This window comes from Chanodichthys erythropterus, chromosome 13 (genome assembly GCF_024489055.1).
Source record: "Chanodichthys erythropterus isolate Z2021 chromosome 13, ASM2448905v1, whole genome shotgun sequence".
NCBI classification, from domain to species: domain Eukaryota; kingdom Metazoa; phylum Chordata; class Actinopteri; order Cypriniformes; family Xenocyprididae; genus Chanodichthys; species Chanodichthys erythropterus.
In genome coordinates this window covers 34,730,432-34,743,212 of record NC_090233.1, presented here as the reverse complement: position 1 = coordinate 34,743,212, position 12,781 = coordinate 34,730,432, and the positions used below count along the sequence as shown (strand labels likewise).

Here is a 12,781-nt window from a genome sequence, read left to right as displayed (position 1 = left end):
AACAAATACATGAGGAAAAACTAGAAGATTGTCTACTTTATTCATGTCAGTCACGTTTGAGAACATCAACACAGTTTCAATGTCAACCATTTAAACTTCAATTGAGGTGTAAGGTGGTTAAATCAGACTTTGACACGAGAAAAGAACAGTACTAACAGAAAAGGGTTAAACGTCCAATTCTCCAGAGGACAGAGACCGATTCCCATGGTGAAATATAAGATTTGAAGAACAACAAATGGTATAGAGGTTTGACAGATAAATGAGAGAAACGCTGAGCATGAATCTCTGTGACCAATTTGGAAAATTCTGCTTTTAGATACGAGGAATGAACAAGAAGTACTCAGCTACATTTCATTTTGACACATCAAAAACGTGCAAATTAAGCTAGAGAATGTAAGGAGCATCCAAAGTCTGTGGAGTGATGGTGGACAGACAAGTAAGATGGCAAAGGATTTGTGTTTAGATAGAAATTGAGTGATATCAGAATATAGCACAGTCAAGAAAAAAGTTTAAAAAAAATCACAGGTGTAAAGTACAAATAAACAACTTTTTTACACTTTAAATTTCTCAAACATTTATTTAAAAAAAAAAAACTAAATCATGCACAGACAAGAAACACAGAAAAGCAATAAGGGGATGTTTTTCTTCAGGTAAATGAATGGTGAAAAAATGTATTCTGTGAAATGGAGATATAGTTTTAAAAATAAAAATGCAATACAATATATAGCACAACAGAAAAAAATATGACTTCTCAGTTTTATCTCTAATGCACACATAACACATTATGTACCCACTCACCATGTGCAGTGGAACAACTAAAGATGAAATGGACAAACAACATAAAAATCTTTCTTTTTTATGTCAATAGTATACAGAAGGAAAAAAAAAAAAACTTATTTCCCATACATATGTAAACATAAACTCATCCCACATTATATATTGTGTAGTTTACACAGTTCCCAGTTGTATTTCTTTAGGCCTTGAGTGACAGTTACCACTCTAACCGTCAGAAATAAGTGAATCACACTAAACAACATGCATCAGCTTTTGTTCAACACTCTAAACAATCACACTGAGCAACTAAAAATGTGACATTTACCACTTACATCCTAAGAACACTTTCAAGTAAAGGTGGCACAATTTTTAAAAAACAATATTTAACATAGCTATGCTTTAAGGCACTTTATAAAGTAAAAAATAATAAAAAAAAAAAACAATACAACTCCACTGCATGCATCTTTTATTGCCATTAAATAAAGCTATTCCTCACAGTACTTACTCAAAGAAGAAGTAATGACCATATATATCCAGCAGGAGGCAGAATGGTGTTTCTATGGTTTCTACTGAGATCAAAAGGATAATCAGTAAGTGCACACATGGATGAATCCCAATTGGCATACTTTTATTATCTCTAGTGTATGGAGCAAGTCAGGACGACAATAAAAATTGCATCTTGAAGCCACATAATATACATCTATATATCAAGATATACATCTGTATATCTTAGTAATCTAAGAACCATAGTATGACAATTGGAAATCAGCCTAGAGTGTTGCATGTGTATCATTTAGTCCCATATAACCTCTCAATGTCCTTTTTATAATGATTTTTCAGCTCTTTTCTCTTTAGTTTGAAGGCGTCTGTCACCAGCCCTGTTTCTGGAGTCCAAATCTCAGAAATTAAACGAATCTTCTGTGGAACCTCAAACCTTTCCAGTTTATCTGTACACCAAACACACAAGTTTATATACAGTTTATACACATAGACACAGTGACACACACAAAAACATAAATGCCTTTGCCATTTCTCATAGTATCAAACACACAAATATCAGTAGTTTACAATAAACACTGTTTAAAAGTTCAACTGTGTAATTTCAGTGCTACTTAGTCACCAAACAGGCATATTAAAGTCACCATGAAATCAAAATTGGCAATTCTTTTTTTTTTATATCACTATCACACTTTACTATCCCATGAGGCCACAGGAGAGGATTTGTGAATGGCGGTGAAGCGACGCAACTGAGGCTGGTAGGTCATGTGATAATGACAACATGGCGAATGTAGTACGTCCAGATTACTACTACTCAAGTGAAAATGCGATTTCAGATACAGCCAATGTGTTTACTGTGCGAGGGCGGGACAACCTGTAACTCACACGAGATCACAGCACAAACCACAACGATCCAATCAATTCCCAATGGTCCCACCCTACATTTTTTTATTGTTCAAGAAGCTGTTTCACTCAGATATACATCACAATAGAGAAGAAAAGACTATCGCAACTTCTGTTTCATGAAGACTTTAAACTGGGATAGGTGAAAAAAAAACACTGAAAGAAATACATTTTTCAACTTTAAATGCACAAACAACAGCAGATCTCTGCAGAATACCTAAAACAAACAATAAAACAGGCTAAAAAAATAAAAAAATGTGCTTACTTTTTACTGCAATCTCTTTGATAACTTTTAGTACTTCATCCTCCATCATGGTGTGGTTACAAAGCTCCTCCCACTCGTTCTCTATCCCATTCTTTTTTGCCAGCTCTGTCAGTTGCTTCTGATTGGGCACCACAAAGCTGATCACGTAGTTCTGATCACTGATTGGAAATAGAACAGGACCATATTAGAACTGATCTGCTGGCATGTGTTCTGATGTGTGAATTTATTCTGCATTATAGTATCTTGCCTGAGCTTTTTCATGACAATTTTAGATGTATAGATTCAGCTGAGAAGATTCAGCATGAGTTTTGTGGCTTTTAATCCCTCTCTAATAACTTTAAGGCAATAGCTATTGATAGTATAATACTATTAAAGGGTTAGTTCACCCAAAAATGAAAATTCTGTCATTAATTACATTACATTGTTTTTGTGCACAAAAAGTATTCTCGTTGCCCTTTAATGTGTGGCCAGTTGTGCAGCCCACCAATAACGTTCACCTACTACGACCAACAAATCTGTGAGATCTTCAGTGATAAAACTTGCTGTCAGTTATTACAAAACTGTCATGGCTAGCAGTAATAAGCTCCTCAATAGGCCCCCCCCCTAACTTCCAGTTACAACAGGAAACAAAACTTTGTTTTCATCAAACCATTCAATGGGATCTTATAGCCATGAACTGATCATAGCCCCTCTCGTTTAGATGAAAAATGTTAGCTAAATATAGCACATGTAAATTTAGTTTTTAACCAGGTAAATCTATAGTTAGAGAATATTGTGTTGTGTGTAATTGTTTTGCGATCAGCTGGGATATAAGGTTCTGTTGTACCTGCTGGCATAGACGCAGATGTTATCGATGAGGGGGCTGTTTTTCAGGGCGGCTTCTATCTTCCCCAGAGACACATATTCACCTGCCTGCAGCTTTACCAGGTCCTTCTTACGATCTGAGAACAGAAAGTGGAAGATTGGCATGTAATTGTTGACATACATCATATAGACGTCTGTTGCTGAGTTAACTCTTCTCTGTAAGATGATTCAGATCTAACTCACCCACAATCTGCAGACAACCGTCTGGATGAACTTCCCCGACATCTCCGGTACAAAACCAGCGCTGCCCCACCTCGTCCACAAAGAAGTTGTCATTTTCTCCCTCCCCCTCACTTCCATAGTATCCTATGGCAACATTCGGTCCACCAATCAAAATCTCACCTCTTGGGTGAGGCTTGTCCTGACTGGTGTATCCACCTAATGATGAAAGAGAGTGGTCGGTTGAAAGTTAGGAATGTAAAATAAACCCTCAATTGCAGTTGTTTGCACGTGTGTGTGTGTCTTACCCTCAGGCCAGTCTCGAAGTTTTATTTCAGAGCAAATGAGAGGAGCTCCAACTCGTCCTGTACTATAATCAGTAACTGCAAACACACAAATACACAAGACTGAACATGTCAGCACAGGAATCCAGCCATTTTAACATGCAGGAAAAATGTCACATTATATGAGTGTGTGTGCACTAACATTCTGAGATAGTTCCTGCTCCACACGTCTCTGTAAGGCCGTAACCCACAGCAACGGGGCAGAAACACACGTTCATAAATCTTTGTGTGGAAGCAGACAGTGGAGCCCCTCCGCTCAACATCAGCCGTACACACCCTCCCAGCAGCAAATTCACATGCTTGAAGATCAACCTAATATACACAATAACATAAAAGACAGACAGAGAGAGTAAGAGAGAGTTTTTACTTTGCAGTTTGTCTCAAAAATTTACAGTGTTTACTCAATTTGGATCAAAAATATCTTAATATACATATATATTGAAACCCCCAGAGAATTGAGCAATGATATGATGTATTTTTTTTTCACCCGTTAACATGTTTTTAGAAAGCTATTAGTTATTTCATTAAGGCAAAATTTGCATGTACAGAAAACTGTACTGTAAACTTTAAAACTGCAAAAAATGTAATCATTTTTGTATGATTTATTGAATAACAGAACAACAGACAAGGTTCATTTTTAAAAAAGAAACATATGCATGGATGAATTGTTCACAATAACATCTCTAACATGCATGTAGAACATAGATAGGATGAATTTTCATTTCATGCCAACTTTAACATGCATTTTTTCCCCCCAACAAAACTGTTGTTGTGATATAAAGACACATGGATGGACGGATGGACGGACGTAGATAGATAGATAGATACCCCTTATCCATATAAATGACTCACATGTTACACACCGGAGAATCAGCTCCTCGTGACACCTGCTGTAGTTTATAGTTGTATCCCACTTTAAACAGAGTCCTCCTAATCACTGACATCTCTCTCAACTTTCCATTAACATTCTTGCAGATACGATCCATGATCTCCTACACACACACACACACACACACACACACACACACACACACACACACACACACAAACAGATACATACAAAAAAACAAATATTGAGTAAAGAAAAGGGAACATAAATAAAACAACTGAAGAAAAGTAACATTTCAAACCTTACCGGTACTGCCGCTATCAGGGTGGGTTTGAGAACAGAGCAATCTCCCTGACCGCCACTCTTTATTTTACTGGACTGCACAGACAAGAGCACAGAGAAGATGATATAATAGAGGAAAGGAGTGTTTGTGTTTGTTTGTGTGTGTGTATGTGTGTGCGTGCATTTTTGTGACATATCAGGGCACAAATTTGTATAAAGACATGGGTATTACAAGGAGAGGGTGACTTATGAGGACATTACCCCATGTCCCCATTTTTCAAAAGGCTTATAAATCATACAGAATGAGGTTTTTCATGAGAAAGTAATGTGATGAGTAGGTTTAGGGGTAGTGTAGGGCGATAGAAAATATGGTTTGTACAAAAACCATTATGCCTATGGAATCTCCCCACAATTCACAAAAACAAACATGTGTGTGTGAGTGTGTGTGTGTGTTACCTGGTCTGTGAGTGTGTGTGGCGAGGAGTATCCGACCCTGCAGCCATATGACACACAGGATATTTCTGCTGTCAGCTCCAGCACATGAGCCAATGGGAGATAAGCTATATATGAGTCCTGTGATCTGTATATACAAACACCAATGTGATCATTGTTAACTAAAAGTAGAAGTACTAGAAATATATATTTTTTAAATAAAATAAATCTAAAAGAAAATAAATTCTAAATACATTTTAAATAAAAAAAAAATTAATTAAAATTAAGAAATGTTGCCATTGATATAAATAAGTGCAGTTCTTCCAGGATCCTTGTCAGAACACTGACTCGGTATTGGCCGACGCTGTACACGTGAGCAGCATGACGCATGCGTATGATGCTGACGCAGGAGCCGGCCAATAATGTGTCGGCATTCTGACGTAGAACCCGGAGGCGCTGCACTGTGTGTACAACGTAAGCTGCGTAGGAGAATGACAGGGAAGAGAAGTTGTTGTTGAATAAAATTGTTTACTTTTTGAGCACAAAAATATTCTCGTCGCTTCATAAAATTAAGGCTGAACCCATGTAGTAACATGGACTATTTTAATGAGGCCTTTACTACCTTTCTGGGCCTTGATAATGTGGTAATTAAATTGCTGTCTATGGAGGGGTCAGAAAGCTCTTGGATTTCATCAAAAATATCTTAATTTGTGTTCCAAAGTTGAACAAAGGTCTTACTGGTTTGGAACGACATGAAGGTGAGTTATTAATGACAGAAATTTCATTTTTGGGTGAACTAACCCTTTAAGCTGGAAGTAATTTGTCTGTCTGTAGTATACAGAAAAAGATGCAGTAAAACTGTTTCTCACCCCAGGCCTGGGATCCGCTGGCACTGACCCGTCATTCCTGCAATCAGATTACTGTGTTGCATCTTCACCCCTTTAGGCTGCCCGGTAGACCCACTGGTATACATAACTACTGCGAGATCAGACGCAGTCGGCCTCTCATACTCTTCACTTACTGAGAGAGAGACACAAAGAGAGATTGAGTGTATCAGCTTGTTAAACAGTTCAGTTTGGTTGCATAAGTAATTGTTTTTCATGTTGCTCACAGTTCTCTGGCTTTGCCCCAAGCTCAATTACTTCGTCCATGCTGTGAATGGTGAGAGACTGTGGGTAATCAGCCTGACATACTTTACCACTGCCTGCATAGATAACATGCTGCAAACCTGAGACTGCACTCAAAACATTCTGAAACAGAAAAAGAGAAATATAAAGTTAGTCAGACCACAGATAAGCACAGACATACATGCATGTCTGCGAGTTTGTGTACCTTCAGTTTGCTCTGCAACAGTTCTGTGCTGGTGATGAGATGAGTGGCTCCACACTGATTCAGCCCAAAAGCTACAGCATCTTCACCCAGAGTTGCATACAGCGTTACCACTGCAAACACACAAATATACAGTTGTGTTCATAAGTTGTGCTCATCCTTTGCAGAATCTGCAAGATGAGCATTAACAAATGAAAAATTAAAAGCAAAAATAAAATAATAAAGGTTATCCTAAACTAAATTCACACAAATTTTTCTGTAAATGAAATGTAATTTCAGTTATTATTTTACAGGCTATTGCCCTATCATGGATATGGCTATTATATAATTATTAAAGCTGCAGTCCATAACTTTTTTTGGTTAAAAATTATCTGAAATAAATTTTTGAGCAAGTACATAACCAGCCAGTGTTCAAAACTATCTCATTATCTTAGCTCGATTCACAATGGTAAGCTTGTAATAATGTTTTATAATAAGAGCGGTACAGGTGGGTTTCCGTGGGAAATCATTAGATTTAATCACCATTGGCAGCGCGATTTATTGTAATGCTTTTTTCCTCAGTTGATCAAAACAAAAGTGGCAGACATTAGTTACTTGTTCAGATGACAATTTCTGGTGAAAATTCTTATTTTGGTCATACTTCCAAGACGTAGAATCTGTGTTTCTGAAGTACAGTATCCACACCATGTTGTAACTGACAGCAAAGATTAGAGTCATTCGCACAGAGTCGTGCCGATGCACAAAGCACATGACGATAATAATTCCGCATATAACTGCATTTGCAGGTTCCAGACAGAGATGGCGACAAAGAGGCAAAACTTCTGGACTGCAGCTTTAAATATACATGGAGTTAACACTGAGTAATGTGTATTTTAGACCAAATATTACCATTTACTTTGTCTATTTTTTTCTCAACAAAAATAGTTCCAAACAAAGTCAAGAAACAATTAACTGTTTCATATCCAAGCAACAAAATGAATGAATGAATCAGTGTTGTAAAAACAAATTGGTTGAATGAATGATTCAATTGCTCACTGATAAAACCACCTTGTTTCAGTCCTGAATGAATCAAATCCATTGAGTTAGTGATTGAATGACTCACTTATAAAAACAGTCACCTACACCATCTACTGGCATATCAATGTAACCTGTAGAAAGATTGAGGCACTGAAAACTCCTCATCTCTAATATCCACCTTAACATGAGCTGGTTTTGTACAGATAAAAAACTAGAAGCAGCTGATTGCAGCCTAGCAGATTTGAGTAAAAAAAAAAAAATGGCCGTAGCTGCTGTCAAGAAAAGGTGCATGACTGACAATCTGTCTGGAACAAGCAAAAAAGGTACAGTGATAAAAACGTTGAAAAGTCAAAAGCCAATCAAATTCATCATATGATTTTGGATTTAAACTTTTATAGAGGAAGTGTTTTGGTTGTATTACATGGGTAATTGCGTCTGAAGCAGGCCTGCGCTGTGATCATCCATTCTGCCCGTGTCTCACAGAAGATGGCAATGGTATTTCGTGGCTGTTGACCCAGAGCTGCCAGACCACTGCCAAAAGATTCCACTGCTTGGCTGACTTCTTCATAGGTCATCCAGGTGTATTCTCCTAGGACCAACTACAAACAAAAACACAAATCAGTTCCTATATCAACTGTTGTTAACATCTTGGACTGTGATACGATTGGATTGAACTGATACTGAAACAGATATAAATAAACCATTGGATGAATTTGCCTTCTTAAAGAGCTTCCCATTGGCTTGTTTTTCTTCTTCTTCACTAAGGACCTCTCTGGTGCCCAGACAGGGTGCCTGACTGAATCTGTTCACAGCATGAAGAAAAAGTTTGTCCAGCGTGTCTACGCCCTCAAAATCTTGTGTAGCGAGAGCATCTGCGCTTTCTACCGCCCGATACGGCCCTTCTGGACGTCCACTTATACTCCGCGCTCTCTCACACTGAGGCAACATGACCTGCACACAACATACACAGACCAACATATTTCCATAAGAACATCATTACAACAACAACACATGATAAGAAACTTCAGTTGTGTCTTTGTATCCTACACCCAGAATTAGACCAGAAACCCCTCTGGGAGATTCAGAAGACACAGAAAAACAGTTTGGCATCCATTAGAAATGAACGATAAGATGAGGTTGTTAAATGAAGAAAGACCAGGAGGGGAAAAGAAGAAGAGTACGACACATGTGCGTGTGAATGAATGGTTGATTTAGGAAGTACCTGACCACAAACCAAACACTAATATTCAAGCAACACTCAGGAAACATCAAGAAACATCCGTGCTTGTGGCCGACCACATACTAAAAGACTAAATATTTATTCTGTGCAACACTCACACACACCCACACACAAAGACATAAGATCAAACAAAAGTGGATGTGTAGGCTGTTTTGCTGGCACAATTATCGAGGATTTTCTTTAGGCTTATATTAAAAAGACTTGAAAAAAAAAAAAAGCAAGTTTAATCTTGCTTTTTAGATCTGAACTAATGTTAAAACTGAATAAACCAGTTCAGAAGCTTCACTTGAATTGTATATTGAAGATCTGCTGCAAGAGATCATATCAACGTGCACAAACACACATGCTCCACCAGCAAGAGTTACAGCAACACTAGGAAGACTGATGACATCACAATTTGGAGGGATTTGAACAACGTGTTCAGGAAGTCATATGACCCACTTAAACATCTGGAAAAACTGTCCAAAAAGACTGAGTTAACTGTCAAAAACACATCATGTATGGTGATATCACCTTAATCTGGCATGATGCAGCAGATGCAGCTCTCTGAATCAGATAAGCACTTTGGTTCAGTGGTGGTTTGGTCATGGAAATGTTTACTATATTCAGTTGCATAAAAGTTTGCAATAAATTGTTGAAAAGGGGAAGCAAAGAACTTTGTTACAAATGTTCAAATAAATGCTGTTCTTTTGAATTTTCTTTTCACCAAAGAATCCTCAAAAAAAATGCGTCATGGTTTCCACTGTTCTCAACATTGATAATAATAAGAAATGTTTCTTGAGCACCAAATCAGCATATTAGAATGATTTCTGAAGGATCATGTGATGCTGACTGGAGTAATGATGCTGAAAGTTCAGCTTTGTTATAACAGGAATAAATTACATCTTAAAATAAAATGAAATTGAAAAGTTAATACAAATTGTAATAATATTAATTCACAATATACATTTTTCTATTGAATTTTTGATAAATAAAATAAATTCAGCGTTGGTGAACATGAGACTTTGTTAAAAAAAATCTTACAGACCCCAAACAATTGAATAGTGTATGTTGTTTATATATAGTTTTTTATTTATAACAAAATATAACAGTAGCACTTTAAATAAGGTTTTACTTAGCATACTTCTACAGCGTCTATTAATTTTAATGTTCATTTTAAAATGTATCTTTAAAAATAAGTGTACTAAGCAGTGTACTAACATGAGCAATGAACAATTGTATTTTCAACATTAACAAAGATTAATAAATGCAGTATTGCTCATTGTTAGTTCATGTTAGCTAATGCGTTAAACAATTACAACACCCAATATATATAAGTAAGCAAGGTGCAACCCCTTCAGCCGTGACTTATTCACGATACAATTAGCCTCTTGTACCTTATTGCTTACTTATAAAATGGTTACCACACAGTAAAAAAATTGTATAAATGCAACTTTCATGAATTAAAACCTTCCTTCCGCTGGAAAAAAATAGTCCCTGACCGTGAACAGAACTTACATTATTACGCTATTAGATAGCGGCAAAGACTGTCTTTATGAGTGTGTCAGTCAGTAGCGAAAACTTTTACATTGAAAAGACTGAATTGTTGTGAACACGGAACAAGACGCAACTGACAAAATATGATTTGACTAACGTTAGCGCTGTCAGTCATGGGAAAACGCCTTAACTGTTAAAAGGACAAGTTAATACGTCAGACATTTGAACAGATTTTTTATTATGAACATAAGACTGACCTGAAGGAAAATGCTAACTATCTGAATGCAGGTAATAAAATCGCTCACTCCATCTTTTTCTCACAATAATCTTCTACGTAATACAGTAAGCTTCTTTGAACAATATCAATTGAGAACTTACAGTTTACGTTGCTAAGGGTGGTTACTAAGGGTGTTGTGTAGTGATACACAGAACCGTTGGGTGAAGCGATCCTAGCCGTGTTTTATCGTGAATAAAACATAGCTATTGACCAATCAGAATCAAGGACAGGAACTAGTTGTGTGTATATATATATATATATATATATATATATATATATATATATATATATATATATATATATATATATATATATATATATAATAATGCAATTCTTCCATTAACACATGAATTACTTTTTTAAGCAAAAACTTTATATTTTGTTTTAACAGTTTCTGTGATACTAGAGGAATTAAATGATTATAAAATTAAAATAATTTCCTTTCTTAATCAATGAACTACATAAACTACAACTACAAAATGAAAGTAAAATATACAATACTTTTACAATTACTTTTGAACCAATTAACAAAAAAGGTTACATTTTAAAAAGGACAAGGACTTAATACACTAAGGCTATTGTTAAAAAATAAATGAAATCTTCCAAACAAAAAAAGTATAACCTGTCTATTACACATCCATGAATGTTTCTGAACCACATATTCAGGTAGGTTCTCACATACAGAAAAATCTTTATCTATAATTGTGTTTACATGAGCATAAACACCTCATGTCTACTCCCCATCTAAACAATCCAAAGAAACATCATCACTGCCGATAAACAGCATAACATTATTACTATTAACAACTGAAAAAGGAAGCCATCTTCATTCAGACAAACATGAAACTCAAGGCAAAAGAATTGTAAATTTACAGGAAACTGAAATCTTACCTACAAATAAACACTGTGCACAGCAGCTCTTTTCCTTCTTCAGACAGACGGCCAACTGCAACAGGAGGTATGGGCTTCCCTTTTCTCTCTCTCTCTCTGTATATCTCTTGGCTGATTGGATGTCTTTTGTAAAGTCACTCTTCCAGTAAACCTCATTTTGAGCCCACCCGCTGGCCCCAGCCAATCAGAAGACAGATCTGAGGAGGAAGTTCTGAGGTTACGTCTGAGTTTTTAGAGGGAATTTCAGGAGGTGGTTCCTTTGCACACATAGTCTTGACACACAGTTTTTCCTTTTGCTCACTTACACAATCAGACTTACACACGTCAGAGCTCAGAACTTTCTCATACTTTAAAGAACACATAGTTCTATTAGTCAAACACCCACTCAGCTGATGCACATTTACCCTTGTGTAAAAAAATGTGAATAATCACCAAAGACGCTGTGGGTCTTTGGTTATGGTTCACACAGCTGCCAGCTCAGTACAGGCCTGACCTGGAAATGTGCCTCAGGTGTAGCGGTTCATTAACTTTGACCATATAAATACATAACTGACTGATGATTGTGGTTTTCTAACGTTCTCACCATGCCCATAACAAGCAATCCTCTAGTTTTAACTCTGTTATTGACCGTTTGTTTGCTATCAGGACATCTAAACGCATCCTTCAGGGATGGTTTTCTTCCCAAGCAAACGGTTGGGACTACTAATATTAGACAAACCGTCCATACAGAAGCACAGATCTACGTTATTCTATGTATAGCCTTTCAAATAATTAACGCCAAAAAGAAGTGAATGGACCTCTTTCAGCTTTGGTTTCTCACAGTGTACATTTCTAACATTAACTAGGGAGTTTTCTATGAAACTGTTGCCATCTTGCTCAGTCTGGGGTTTAAGCATGTTACTTTGTATGGCTGCTTTGAGACATTTACCATTGTTAAAAGTCCTAAATAAATAAAACTGAATTGAATGGAGAGAATAACACATGCTGAAAACTAAAGCTCAAATTACAGACGGGAGAAGAATAGAAAGCCCTTGTGAATGAATGCAGGTCAGGTTGGATTCTGTGGCCGTTTGGTTTTGTCAGATCTGCTCTACTGATTCAAAGCGACTGCTTCAGTAACTCAAAAAAAAAAAAAAGTAATAAAAAAGCAATAAAAGTGGGGAAATATATGGACAAAGGGTTATTAATATTATGATATGAA

The 12,781-nt window shown here is 36.6% G+C and overlaps 1 protein-coding gene across 2 annotated transcripts; it reads right to left on the bottom strand.

Moving 5' to 3' along the window:
* Window positions 1-21: 21 nt before the first annotated feature.
* acsl4b (acyl-CoA synthetase long chain family member 4b) lies at window positions 22-11,731 on the bottom strand. 2 transcript variants are annotated; one of them, XM_067407471.1, is made up of 15 exons: window positions 11,585-11,731; window positions 8,414-8,647; window positions 8,118-8,295; window positions 6,683-6,792; window positions 6,462-6,600; window positions 6,220-6,370; window positions 5,375-5,498; window positions 4,943-5,014; window positions 4,660-4,799; window positions 3,950-4,119; window positions 3,772-3,846; window positions 3,488-3,682; window positions 3,267-3,381; window positions 2,441-2,598; window positions 22-1,721 (listed from the first exon to the last, which is right to left on the bottom strand). In XM_067407471.1, the coding sequence occupies exons 2-15, from the start codon at window positions 8,642-8,644 to the stop codon at window positions 1,564-1,566; spliced, it is 2,016 nt and encodes a 671-aa protein (XP_067263572.1). In that variant the 5' UTR covers window positions 8,645-8,647; window positions 11,585-11,731; the 3' UTR covers window positions 22-1,563. The 2 variants fall into 2 exon arrangements, with proteins under 2 accessions (XP_067263572.1, XP_067263571.1); XM_067407470.1 differs by having other exon boundaries at window positions 11,581-11,723.
* Between the last annotated feature and the right edge of the window lie 1,050 nt (window positions 11,732-12,781).

What these genes read in the sequence shown, in the direction of transcription:
- acsl4b (XM_067407471.1), bottom strand. Translation starts at nt 8,644, where the DNA reads ATGTTGCCTCAGTGTGAGAGAGCGCGGAGTATAAGTGGACGTCCAGAA. An exon ending in TGTTGCAGAGCAAACTGAAG is followed by an intron (nt 6,601 to 6,682) that starts GTACACAAACTC and finishes TTTCTGTTTCAG; the next exon opens with AATGTTTTGAGTGCAGTCTC. An exon ending in CAAAGAGATTGCAGTAAAAA is followed by an intron (nt 1,722 to 2,440) that starts GTAAGCACATTT and finishes TTTGGTGTACAG; the next exon opens with ATAAACTGGAAAGGTTTGAG.